General features: G+C 41.2%; 2 protein-coding genes across 2 annotated transcripts in view; one reads left to right on the top strand and one right to left on the bottom strand.

Moving 5' to 3' along the window:
• Positions 1 to 830: 830 nt before the first annotated feature.
• bcat1 (branched chain amino-acid transaminase 1, cytosolic) lies at positions 831 to 13,787 on the bottom strand. Its single transcript, XM_013908793.1, has 11 exons — positions 13,741 to 13,787; positions 13,233 to 13,292; positions 10,784 to 10,978; positions 10,332 to 10,442; positions 10,085 to 10,204; positions 9,839 to 9,999; positions 9,510 to 9,652; positions 8,851 to 8,936; positions 8,467 to 8,607; positions 6,384 to 6,455; positions 831 to 1,287 (listed from the first exon to the last, which is right to left on the bottom strand). The coding sequence occupies exons 2-11, from the start codon at positions 13,260 to 13,262 to the stop codon at positions 1,249 to 1,251; spliced, it is 1,098 nt and encodes a 365-aa protein (XP_013764247.1). The 5' UTR covers positions 13,263 to 13,292; positions 13,741 to 13,787; the 3' UTR covers positions 831 to 1,248.
• Positions 12,752 to 13,969, top strand: part of lrmp (lymphoid-restricted membrane protein) — a 29,591-nt gene continuing 28,373 nt past the window's right edge. The window contains exon 1 of the mRNA XM_013908788.1: positions 12,752 to 13,178. The gene's annotated coding sequence lies outside the window, so the exon portion shown is untranslated. The remainder of the gene's footprint in view (positions 13,179 to 13,969) is intronic.

Below are 13,969 nucleotides of genomic sequence, written 5' to 3'. Positions count from 1 at the left end.
TCAAAATATTACTCGAGTGATGTCCCCGTACTTAGATCTGTTTCCTAACTCCTATTGGAGGCGTTAATCAAACTGGATGAAACTTGCTATAAAAACTGCTGAATGTTCCAGGATTATCAATATCTATATAGCTTTTGGGAATCATAACTTTTTTTTATAACACTCAAATTTATATATATAGATATATATATCTATATGTCTATATATTAGATCACATGCATGTATATGAGCATGCGTAGGTGTATGCTGTTGATGTATATGTTACGTATACCTGCACATTGGTGCTTCGTAATACATGTTGTTAAACTATTTTTTTAGTGGAATGTGTTGTCATGGTTATTTGCAAACAGGTGTTAATCAAGAGGTGACACTAATAGCGCCTGTAACTGATGTATGCTGCAAAGAAGAAGGACAATAACAATAACTATGTTCTTATTATTTATTATTCATTCTTACAGAGAGGCTGTGTTATTCATCACTGTTTGTTTTATTCAATAATATAATGAAGATAAAAAGAAAAATATCACAATTAACATACATGTCTGTGTTTTTATACATGATCGTAAAAATACGCACTGCAGGCCTGCTAATGACCAATGAAAGGCCTGTAGGTGCTTTTTGGTAGTATTTCTTCATTTTCTTAAAGAGGCCTTGATGCAGTTCATCACCTGAATGGAAAAAGATGTTTCTGCACCCTGTAAGGTCAAAGCTGCTAGTGACCAAAGTAAGTTTTTCATACCACACTGTATACCTTTTTACAACCAGTTTCAATAAGCAACACTAACCAACCAGTCAGGGAAGACACCTTTGTTTCTGTTCTGTTTCTGTTCAGCTTCCTGGTTCATCATACAGAAAATGAAAATTTTACTTCCAACACAACTTTAATATGTTTAAAACATAAGCATCCTTGACAGACATTGACTTTTAAGTTCATGTTTTTATTTTAGACCTCACGAGTTCAAGACATTTTGTAGCAACTTTGAAATTCTTACGCAGTCATGTGAAACTTATCAACGCTGGGATGCTGGGAAGAAGTTACAGAGCAAGTCCTCATGGCGGGGATAATGTAAGTTATTGTGCAGCATTGCATGAGACGTTATCCTACTTTATTAACTACTTTGGACAGTTCTGTGTTTGTGTTAAATTTAAGTGTAAACCTAAGTAAAGGAGTCACTTATATTGCAGTTAAATTCCAAATATTGCACATACTTTACATTGCTTCACTGTGTCCAGGCTCCTTCGACACTGCTACACCATGAAAGTCCAGTCACTAGGTGTGCGTCCGTACTGCAACAGAACCAAGGTCACGAAAAGGTTACGTGAAAATCTGGTCCTTTGGGGCCCGCACAGAAGAAAATTCATGCCACTAAGTACTAAACTTCTCTCGCCTCAATCTGCTTAATTGCGAGCGCAACACAAATCAAAAAATGAACTCAAATATCCGTAAGCGAATCTGCAAACTCAGCCGCCAAACGGAACACAACACAGAGAAAGAAACTATAATAAAAAATCAAAACAAAATGTTCCCCAATCCGTGACAGCCGCGGAGACAAATCCAATTATTTGTGTCTCATGTTGCAAATTTGTTCTAATGGTCGAAGTGAGAAAGTAAATAAACGCCTGCGAAGGGGAAACAAAAGAATGTGATTTCTAATTAACTTGAAAGAGAAACAGCAGGGCGACTTAGTAAACCCATCTTTCATCTGCTGCCTCAGACCACTCGTTTGTTTGTTGCACAATGTTGTCTTCAAGAGGGGCGGGAGGAAGAGCGTGTGTGGGGGGCTAACACTGCGCTGCTTCCCTCCAAATGAAATGTCAACAGATTTAACAGCGCTGCGGAAGGAGCGCAGCGTTTTCCAGCGTTTTGTCAATTTTATTGTTCATTAAGCTACGCACCCCCCCACCCTCCAACCCCGTCCCCTCGCCCCTCTTCCCCCAAATCCTCTTCTTCCTCCTCCTCTCGCACTTGTTCGAGGCTTCATTTGCAGCATCTTGGCTTTGAAGATCACAAAAGGCTGAGGCAATAATTGGGTTTGTGCAATTACGACAAGCTTAATGAGAGAATTCGGGAGTTTGTCTTTGCCCCTATCTGCAACTCTCCATTAGGCCAGCGACTGTCTCTACTCTGTCGACGAAGGAGGATGTTATCGCACACAAAGATGGCGGCAGTGCATTTATCGCACATATCACTTACAAGGCCTGGATGATGGAGAGAGGAGATATGCTAATTGACCAGCGCAGACTTGCAAATACAAACAAAAAAACAAACAGAGAGCAGAGAAAGTAAAGAGAAGAAGACAGACAGAAGGCAAGTTGAAGCGATAAACTAATCAAAGTGCTTAGAGGACATTTAGGAGACCAAGAAGACATAATATCTTTATAACACTGTAATGCAGTAGTGAGGCCTCCAATGCAAATGTAGTCAAAATAACTGATTCTGCTTTGAAAGTCCTTCAGTTTCTGCAGTCCAGAATGTCAGAACACCGAAGGATGTAGGAGATGTGATCAACAGTTAAGGTAACTGACCTTTAAGAATCATAAACCCTTAGATGACTTAATATCTCCCACACAAGTCCAGACAGCTGCCATCTTTTAGTTTGTTTGCAGGAAGTTTCATTCTGATCACTATACTGTGCACTATGTGATTTCATCAGTGGTGATAACGCATATGGGTCTATAGCTATGCAGTTGCATAGGCCAGCACTGGAGCAGTTGAGAGGCACCACCAAAGGCACAGGAGGATCAGTCCGAGTGTACACCAGCACACAGCTCATTGAAAACAAAGTGGGCCCTATGTGACCCTCAGTGTAAAATGAGTACAAGTGCAGAAGTAAAAGTGCAAGAGCACAACAAAGTAGCAGCCACGAGTAGTAGACGTAGTAGTAGACGACGATCTCGAAGGAGAAGTTCAAGTCAGATGCTGGGTGGCTATGGTTCTGGAGGTAAAGCAGGTCATCTGCTAAATGGAAGCCTGGTTGCTCCAATCTGAATGCCAAAGTATCCATAGGCAAGAGTAAAGTGCCAAATAAGACCCAGTCCATTTAAGATTTTTAATTTATTGGTAGAAGCCACTGAATTTTATAATACCGCCTCCTGTAGTTTCACATCCAGCACACAGAAAACATGCAGAAATCTTTTATTTATTTTGGTTTTTTAATTTATCTGCTGTACCACTGAAGACATTCTCTGTTATGATTACGGCCATGTCTTGTCTGTCCATGTCTGTCCCTGCCTTCTGTTTCTTATATTCCATTTTCATTTCTGAAATTGCACATCTTCGACTACTTTCACTTTGTTATAGTGACTCTCACCAGAGATGTGAGTGAAGGAGTTGAGGAAGAGATGGGAGTCAAGTCAACTGGCACTTAATATGAGACATCTGTCCTTTGGAGCCTCTTTTTAAAGCGATGTCAGTCAAATATTATATGTGTCACAACTGCATCATAGATTTTTTTGGTTGGAGTTCAAACAAAACACATTACTGCTGGGATTGGTTTACGGTTCACAGTCAAGAGGATGGAGAACAGAGGAGATGAGGAAGAAAATTAGAGAAGTGAGATAACCTTTTCTCTTTTGTTACTGCTTGATGTCACTTTCTGTTTAACTTGGTAGTGTTGTGTTTATTGGAGCGCTTCCTGTTTTTCTGATTCCCAGACTGTTTCCCCTGTTTCCTATTAGCTACTAATGTGTCAGTTTACCCTCCACCTGCCTGCCTGCTTGTGTCTTGGAGTTGTTCCCAGTTGCTTCCCTTTTGGTTTGCTCTCATTAATTATCACCCATTCGGATCATTGATTTTTCTCTGTTATAAATACTTTGCCTGGACTTTTATTAGACTCATCCTGCTACTTCCCTGCAGGGGCATTAATTGTTTTTTTCTCTCCATTCAAGCTCATTATAGTTTCATTTGCTACCTGCCTCCCTATTTGCTTTTTCCTTACGAGTGTAAACTGACACATACAACTGGTTCTGAAGCCTATTCATAGATTAATTCAAATATCCTAGACTAAGCCTTATGACTTTAAATACCTTTTTAAAAGCCTAGTTATCTAAAGTAATGGACAGTGCAGAAGAGAGGAAGAGAGTGCAGACAGGGTGGAGACGAGTGTCAGGAGAAAGATGGCAACAAGAGTGAAAGGGAAGGTTTACATGATGGTAGTGAGACCCGTTATGATGTATAGTTTGGAGATGGTGGCACTAACAAAACGCCAGGGGGCCAAGCTAGATGTGGAAGAGTTGATTTTCACTGGGACAGACAAGACAGGACAAGAAATGAGTGCATTAAAGAGACAGCTCAGATTGATTGGTTTGGAGACAAAAAAAACCCCAAGACTGAGATAGTTTGGACATGTGCAGAGGAGGGATAATGGAATACTGGACAAAAGATGTTGAAAATGGAGCTGCCAAGCAAGAGGAAAAGACGAAGAGGAAGATTCATAGGGTGAGATGGAGCAAGATGATACCCTGTGAGGGAGCCAAAAGAGCTTTAGGCCTATTTAGACCTCAAGCTGCATCACATTGCGTATGGAGAATAGCTTTGATACTAAACATACACTATATTACCAAATCATTGAATTCAGGTGTTCCAATCATTCCCACAGGCGTATAAACCTTCCAGTCATGAACTGTCCTCGCTACAAAATGTTCCACAGTGGAAGTGATTGGGAATGACAGCATCTCAGCCAGAAGTGGTAGGACAAGTAAAATCACAGAAGCACATAGTGTGCAGAGGTCGCTGACTTTCTGCAGTCAGTCGCTACAGACCTCCAAACTTCATGTGGCCTTCAGACTAGCTTCATGGAATGGGCTTCCATGGCTGAGCAGCCGCATCCAAGCCATACCTCACTAAGTGCATTGGAAAGTGATGGATGCAATGGTGTAAAGCAGAGGACTATAGACTAGTGGAGACGTGCTCCCTGGAGCGATGAATCACACTTCTCCTTCAGGCAATCTGAGTTTGGCGGCTGCCAGGAGAATGGTACTCACCTGACTGCATTGTGCAAAGTGAAGGGGGACTATGGTGTGGGGCTGTTTTTCCGGAGTTGGGCCTGACTCCTTAGTTGAAATGAACTCTTAATGCTTCAGCATTCCAAGAAATGTTGGACATTTTTTCCCAAGCTTTGTGGGAACAGTTTGGAGATGGTCCAACATGACTGTGGACAATTGCACAAAGCAAGCTCCATAAAGACATGGATGAGCCAGTTTGGGCTGAAAGAACTTGACTGGCTTGCACAGAGTCCTGACCTCAGTCTGACACAACACTTCTGGGATGAATTAGACTGAAGACTGCAAGCCAGGCTTTAAGGGCTGAGATCAAAAATGTGCTTCTGTAAAAATGGTCAAAAGTTCCCATAAACACACTCAACCGGCTGCAAAGGGTGGGCCAACATCATGTGAAAACTAAGAATAGGATGTTACTTAAGTTCATATGTATGTGAAGGCAGACCAGCAAATACAAACGTCAGTTTGTTTCTATAACATGTAGGATGTTGAGGTCATCTGTTAAGCATGCACAGGTACATTTCAGTTGAAAACACTGTTTGAGGACAAAATGCACTGTGCTGAGAACTAACAAGGAACTCAAGTAAGGATCACACTCAAGCTCATATTGCTGCTAATAGGCTCATTGCACAGCACAATAACAGAAAGAAGGCAATACACAACAGCCTCATTAACACAAATCTAGCCTTCAGCAAAGCATATTATGAATCTCTTTAAACCTGCAGTGCTGAGTAGACTTTAAATGTGACCTGATTATAGGCCATGTACAATATTACCAAGTCATTACTCATTACTTAATGAGATATTTCACTTATTATGTACTTACAGCAAAATAATGGAATCGGTGGGTGTATGATAAATAACGACCGACGGGGGTTTGTTCAAAAAATAACAGTTTAATAGTTTTATCTCAATGACTTACATAATAACCACTCAGATAACCGTTCTGTAATGCAATTATGGAGATGCAAGATAAGTGAATATTTGGAGGGAATATTTGTTTTTAATAGGTCTTGCCTTTCATCAGCCACATTAATCATTTAATTTAGTAACATTTCCATTTATTTGCCTTTTTTCCAGCGAAACCTTTTAGTTGTTGTCTACCAAAAGTGAGTAACTAACAAGCCAGGCCTGTGACAAATTATAACACTGCTGTCATTTAGCCCAGTAAATCCAGCTCCCATCTTTTATTTTGTAGGATACTGCTCAAGTTAGAGTGTTTCGCATTACTGAAGGCTTTATTCAAAGTAATTTAATAATACTTGAGAGAAGAATCCTTGGGGTAAAAGGAGTGTAAAGAACATAAATGTTCAATCAGCTGTTACTAAGCTCGAGCAGGCATCTGTGGGAAAACAGTGTCAGAATATGTGTGGGCATCCACCTACCTGTATATCCGTGAGTTCTTTTGTGAGCCGTGATGCCACTGACTGCTTATCTCGACAGGGGATATGCAAGTTCTAAAACACACAGTTTTAATAATTTTATTGTCTCTGCAAATCAACTTGTTGTAAAATAAGTTTAGAGAAAAGGGTGAACATTAAGTGAGCAGATGGAGTTAACGCAAGAGGCCACAGGGTTCTGGTCACAGGATACCATGAGCCTCATTATTCAAAGCAATCCCTATAAGTATTAAAGTATGCTATTTTCATATTAAACCATTAATCAAATACAGATGGTGGAGCAGGCTTTTTTCTTTACATTATAATTTCTTAAAGGGAAATGTAATCACAAAATGTATATTTCTTTAAGCTGTGATTAAGCAGAATGTGACATGGCGAAACTTTTTGCAAAGTGATGCGCTGTATACTCACTGGCCACTTTATTAGATATACTTATTCAACAGCTCATCCCCACGTTGACATGCTAAAGCTCAAAGTGAGCATCAGGATGGAGGAAAAAAGGCCATTTAAGGAAATTTGCCATCATTATTGGTGCGTTTCAGAGAATGCTGATCTACTGGGATTTTTCCACACAACCATCTCTGGGGTTTACAGGAAATCATCTGAAAAAATGAAAATATCCACTGAGCCGTAGTTCTCTGGGGGTAAATGCCTTGTTGATGTCAGGGGTCGCAGGAGAATGGTCAGATTGCTTTGAGCTGGTAGGAAGGCAACAGTGACTCAAAAAACTGCTTGTTCCAACCATGATATGCAAAAGAGCATGTCGAGCCTTGAACCAGATGCTGCAGCAGCAGAGGACCACAGCAGGTGCCAGACTTATCAGTTAAGAAATTACTGGTGACCGCCCGCAGTGCTGGTCAAGTTACTTGAACATAGTAATTACATAGTGAGTAATTACTGATTTCTTTTCCAAGAAAGTAATCCAGTTACTTTGTTCAAATGAAATCAAATTAAAATTCAAACCTATTTTCTGCATATTCCAGCATATAAAATAAAATAATGTTTTGTGTTTACACTCACTCTTTCAAATAGATGCAAGTAAAACACAGCAAACAATAAATAGAATCAAAGACTCAGCGGCACTAAGTCCTGTTGCTCTTATATCTATTGTCAGCTGTTTAGCAGGAGTGGGACGGGTGGAGGTTTGTGCTGCGCCGCAGTGGTCATGTCAGTGGGGGGATCCGGGGGTTTCTCTGTGAATGTCACATTCCCGTGGCAGCGTGCTCGGTGCTTGTTCAGATTTAAAGTTTCATTTTTCACTGTCGAAAGAAGTTTTCTTCCCACGCAGAGTGTACAGCAGACGTCAATGTTTTTAGTCACTTTTTACGGAATCAAACTCAAATTAATGTAAGTACGTCCAAGCTTTAAACGCTGCATGGTCGTACTCTCTCCTGCACTCCATAATATCCATTGTTGATCTGCACACGTCTGTTGCTGCCACGGATGTCGCGCTCGGACGTCATTGTCATGAGACACTCTCACACACAAAATCACGGTTTACTGATGCAGTAACGCAGCGTGCTTATGGGAAACTAACAGTAATCTAATTACTTTTTTTGCAATAGTAATACCTTACTTTACTCATTACTTGAAAAAAGTAATCAGATTACAGTAACGTGTTACTTTTAACACATTACTGGTAGATTCACCTATGGCATCATTTTAGAAATCCTACGTTCCCTCATTCTTGAATTATTAGATTCAAAAGATTTCAGTAAACTTTTGAAAACTCTGACCTTGAAGTCACTGAGATTCAAACTCGTTCAAGATTTTTAGTGGCTGCATCGTTGCTCCGGTCTCGAATTATATTGTGTAAAGCGTCCTTGGGTTTCTTGAAAACCGCCATACAAATCTATGTTATTATAACTGTTATTATAATCACAAACTTGGGTTCCATGCCGCCCACTTTCCCGATGAGGTAACAAAAATACCCCATCAAATTTTACAGCTGAGCAGTAAAAGGGAAACTGAGGCTACAATTTGCATGGGCTAAAACAAAAACATAAAACAGAAGACTGGAAAAATGTTGTTAGGTGGTAGAGTTGTTTGTCCCTCATGCCTACAGTACCTCTCCCAGGTAGACAATGTGTCCAATAGGGCAGATCATGCAGGCAGTCCCGCTGCCAAACATCTCTTTGACCCGCTGCTGTTTGAGAGCACAGCATAGCTGGCTCATGGTGAGGTAGCGCTCTGTCACTTTAAACTCACCCTGAAAAAAACAGAACAGCAATCTTTTGAAAATGTGTTCATGCACTGTAACCTTTGAGATATGTCATCAGCATCTGTTGTGCTGTTGTTGTTAAAAGTGTGTTCATCTGTCCATCAAACAATAGAGAGTCAGGCATGCAGCTACTGATATCAAACCAACTTCACAGATTACATGAAATTTTACACAGGAAATCTCTTTTTCTTTTAGAAACATGCACATCTGGACTCTATGTGTGTCTGTTACCCATTTCCTGGTTAGTTCGAGGATGCTCCGTCGAGTAATGCCTGGGAGAATGATGCCATCCAGAGGTGGAGTTGCAAGCTCCTCCTCTATTAGAAAAAGAAAAACATTATTTGATATAATAAAAAATAAAAGAAATATGAGGTTTTTTGGCAATATTTTCTCACTGTTGTTATGGATAGACTGTATATTAAAAGATAACCTTGTACCCTTTGATGTAAAACCTGGTTTTGTGGACTGTTATGAAGCCTCAACCTAAGAGCAGTTCCACTTCCTGTTAGACCCACTGTACAAAAATGGTTGAAATTGAGCAATTTACAAAATGGACACATTAGTAAAGAAGGTTTAAAACTAGCAACAAAAACCATAAACACATCAGAAAAGTGTTTACTGAGGCAATAAATCAAGTAAATAGCAGTGTAGTTTCCTAACAGCCATCCAAAGAGCTTTAAGTTCTTTTTTTGGCTAGAAAGGTCACCACTTCCTGCTTATTAGACAGACGTAGGTTTATGTCCATCGTTTCTATACAGTGCTTTAAACCTACATTCATTTTAATGACCAGCAGGGGGTGACTTTTGTGTGTAATTCTGCCATTCCAAACATACGGAGCCCCTGAAAGCAGCGTCATCGTTATTAAGATACAGTCTCTGCAACTGACCAACCTCCATCCTGATTGATCCAGTGCAGGAAAATATTCATAGTTCCTGCCTCAGTTATCTGGTGGTCCTGTCCATACAGCCAGAGCACCTGCTGACACCCGTAATCATCTGCTTCGTACTGGGCAAACAGGGAGCATCCATAGTTCCTGTGGAAATCCAAAGTAAGATCATTAGGATACACCTGTAAAAAAAAGACTTGATCGTTCTGCGTGTTATACATACTCACACTGTAAAATCTTAATTACCAAATCAAACTAAGTCTTATATCAGAGTGCCATGGCTGATATCTTAGGAAATTTAAGCAAGCTTTCATGCAGTATGCATCTACCCACCCTCCCATCTTGCAGTCTCCAGTTCCTCCTCTCCAGGCCCGTGTGTATTTTGGGTCAGCCCACAGGGAGATGGCATCTGCCTCAGAGTTGAAATAAGAGCCAGCTTGACACAAGATCACATACAGCAAGGCACGGCCAGGCCGCTTTACGCCCAGAGAAGGCTGCCATAAACACATTAAGGAAATTAAATTGTTTTTCAGTTTTAGAAAACATTCGCCCCCACAAGAACGTCACCATCCTCCTCACCTCAGTGCTAATAAATGTTGGCCTTATGTACAGACTTGCTGAGTCTGATTGAGGAACCCAGTCCTGGTCAATCTCTACCAATCTCCTGATACACTCCAGCAACTCTGTCTGATCAAAGGCCTGGAGGAGTGAGACAACAAAAGACAGAGGGCGATAGCAAAAACCTATTCATCATTGTTTTTCCCCAGCTCATTCGTTCATTTATTCCCACATTAAGCCCCTTTGTTTTTCTCTACATCCATCTTACAGGCAGACAAGCTCTCTTGGCAGAGTCAGCCATGCGGCTCATGTTGAGCATCGGTCGGAAGAGACGCAGTCGGCTGTCATCTCCGCGGTATACCTTGAAGCCTTCAAACAGCTATTGAGAATACAGAGAACATTGAAAATACTGAATTCTCTTTAACCCTGATGGCTTTTTAACCACACATTCAAACTGTAAACTGAAATAATGCCAACAGCTTTATTCTGTTAGTATATGCATTTATTTTACTGTAGTACAGATTAACTGTTTATTCCGTTAAAGCTCAGTGTGCTATTGTCCATTAGTCAGAATTTTACAAATTTTATCTTTACTCAGTACCAAATTAAAATAGGTGTTAAAAACAGCCTGGTATAACATAAATAAGAATTTGAAATGTGAATCATGCAAAGCTACTCTAGTAAAGCTTATAAATTAAAATAAGGAGGGGTTTGGTGTGCCTGAATGCCATAATGTAGTGAGGAACAGGCTGGGTGGAGGGAAAGATTTGTGAACGGCCTGATGAACGGGGCTTGCCAGCCCTCAGTCACGCTCCACTCGACAGTCAGCATGTGGTCAGTGAAGACAGTCCCGAAGTCAACCACATGTGGCTTGGTTTTTAGAGCTGGGGACAGCTGAACAGCCAGGTCAACTGCCTGGTTAAAAACACAGAGCAGAATTATTATTATTTCTTTTTTAAAATAAAGGGATGCATGAATCTGAATCCAAGCTGTGTTAACATTTACGTTTGCGATCACATTTCACCAACTGATCCACTAATCAGGGAAAAGCACTCCCTGCAAAGTCTCACGAGCGCACTTTCTGATCATAAGCATATAATCTGCATGCTGTGGCTTTCTTTGCAATCCTCACCTCTCCTCACAGACAAATGCAGCACATTAAATCATGTTATATAGAAAATAAAGTACTCCTTGTGTCATGCTTCATTAGTGATACAAAACAACAGGACGATGCAGCTGCACCATTTTTGCACTGTTCATTTTGAAGTTGACCTTTGTGACCCTGCCCACAACAACTGGTGCTCCTACCTAAATTCTGGCTCTCATTTGGCTATTAAAGTATTTTCAGTGGCTTTGAAGCATTTATGTCACGACACTGGAATGCAGGTGCCGTCATCGGTGCACCGCATCTGGAATAGCCCGATTTTGGTAACAGACATTGATTGTCTCTGAGACCCACTGTGTTCATAAACAGGCCGTGGCTATGCTTTGCTGCCATGCTAGACCATATTACCCCATCCATGTTTGGCCACCAGGGGTTGTTGTAACACCAACATCGATACAAGGTAATTCAAGAACTGGACAGTTAACCTCCAGTGATATGGCTTTATAATTAAATCAGTGGGACTGGAACACACAAATGAGAACTGCATTCAAAAGCAAAGCAATATTTATCCCCCTAGAAGCTCTCTGTCTCAACTAGACCACCCAGAGGTCAAAGATCAGTGGGTTAAGTATGAAACAGAACAGCATCAAATTAACACTGACGCCTTGAATATGAGTCATCCAGTCTCTGAGTCCGTGATGTCACCAAGCTACCTCTGTGTTGCTGCAGTGACAGCAGGTTGAGAGAGATGTGAAAGATTTATCAAGAACTATGTGAAAAAAAGGAACAGTTGGGAGTGCTGTCCTTTCCTGCTGTTCAGCAAGACGGAATAATGTGATCCTTCTTTTGAAGAGACACTTCCTGCTGGCCAGCAGTCAGTTGTGTGTTGGAATTGGTCAGGATTAGATCGGCACTTTATCCACTCCCTTCTGGTGCAGACGGTTACTTGCGCCATAATCCCAGATTACAGTTAGTGGTGAGGGACCGCGGTACGAGCACTGCGTGAAATTGATTAGAGGAGTGCAGTTATTCTGTTTTTCAATCATTCTGAACATAAATACACAAATGTGATGCACGTCTTCTCTGCAGACAAACCAAAGTATTAGCTCCTATGTCGCACATCTTCACAGAACAGCACCGGAACGCAGTGGTAGCTTTAGAATGTGACAGCGTGCGCCGTCCTCAGAATGAGCCATAATCCTTCTTCGCTGCTATCTGCATCCAGCCAGTGTTCGGCTGGGATTAAATGGCTATAAATATGAATGTAGCTGAGTGTCTACAATGTGCAAGAAGAAGAAAGAAGGCAGCACAGGGCGTCTGACCTGGGTACTCCCACTACAAGGCAAATTGAGTCCCTTCCTGTGAGGTGCCTTTCAAATATCTGACCTGTCAGAAAATAAGAGGTTTCAGGATTGAACCGATGGAGACGCTCAGGTACCAAACATACAGGTCAAACTGCAACACATAACTCCAACTTTACATTTCTTTCAATGGAAGTGAAAGTTGGCAGACATCTCCAAGCCCGGGCCAGTGTGCGTCTGCACATGTCCACCCTAATCTCTACCTGATCCTGCTATCTACTGCTCAGGTGGTCAGGGTCAGAAAACAAGCAAAGCCCCAGCTACTTAGCGTGAGCTGGGAAAGTGGATTCTGCTGAGCAGGCTGCACTTGTGACAAGAACCAGAATGCACTACATATACCCCCCCCTCCCTCCTCTTTCTCCCTTCTCTAAAAATGGCAGCATCATCAAAAGAAAAGGCTTACTCGGGTTGACAACAAATGGACTTCTTTAAGTGCTGGGATTTGTTGGGATTCGTTTTTCAAGTGTTCGTCGTCACAATATGAACGCCGGTTCATGACTGACTCTCAAGGCCTTTCGGTGCTGCCCTTGGCAACATGAAGAAAAGCAGCGGAACCGGAGTATCTACTCTGTAGGGGAACGGGGAAGATTTTTAGGTGCTGAGAAGCCGAGGAATCACCAAGATGCTACACCTGGAGCTGCTACTGAGGGTAGGTGTCTTTAAGACATTGATAGAATTCAGACACATGAATTTGATTCATTACCTTGAAGCTCTGAGTACTGTCGTCAGCCATTCGGGTGGTGGCTCGGTCGCAGATGAGTCCCTGAAAACAGTGACAACAATCTAAACAATATCAAGATGTCAATAAAAATCAACAGCATACAAATGTGTCTGGATTGTACAAGTTTTTATTCATATAACCTGGGAAAGTTGCTTTAGTCAGGGGGAGCAATAAACCCCCTTTCACATTACTAATTACAGTGGCTTGTTTTCATATATAATGTACTGGACTCTTATTTCTACTGAACAACATCTACAGAGCTGCTGACTGTGTGAGTTTGTGTTATACTGTATATTGCGACATTTCGCTTTACAATAATTAGCTGAGTGTGAAATGCTGATATTGTCACTGCAACTCTTTGTGTTTGTCACACTTGGTTAAGAGGTGGGATTACAGGAAATAGAGATGAGATAGGAAATGTGCTTACTACCAGATTAAAGAACAAACATGGTCACTGACATTTAACAGTGCTTTAATAGTGATACGTTACCTTGAGAGAGGAGACGTCAGACCTGAGGTCGCTGTGATGGCAGTGAAGCCGGCACTAGACCTCCAAGTTGTACTTGTTAAACCGCTTACACTTAATCTCTCGAATTGAAACCAGTCCCATAACTGAGTTGTACTGGCAACAAAAATCAAATGAACCCACCTTGTGTTACAGGCAGGAAATAAATCTCTTTCTCTCTTTCTATTCTCTTTATTTGACCTGTTCTATTTTA

Source organism: Pundamilia nyererei, unplaced genomic scaffold (assembly GCF_000239375.1).
Source record: "Pundamilia nyererei isolate P.nyererei 1_Seehausen unplaced genomic scaffold, PunNye1.0 scaffold00014, whole genome shotgun sequence".
Lineage (NCBI taxonomy): Eukaryota > Metazoa > Chordata > Actinopteri > Cichliformes > Cichlidae > Pundamilia > Pundamilia nyererei.
This window is presented reverse-complemented; position numbering and strand designations above follow the sequence as displayed.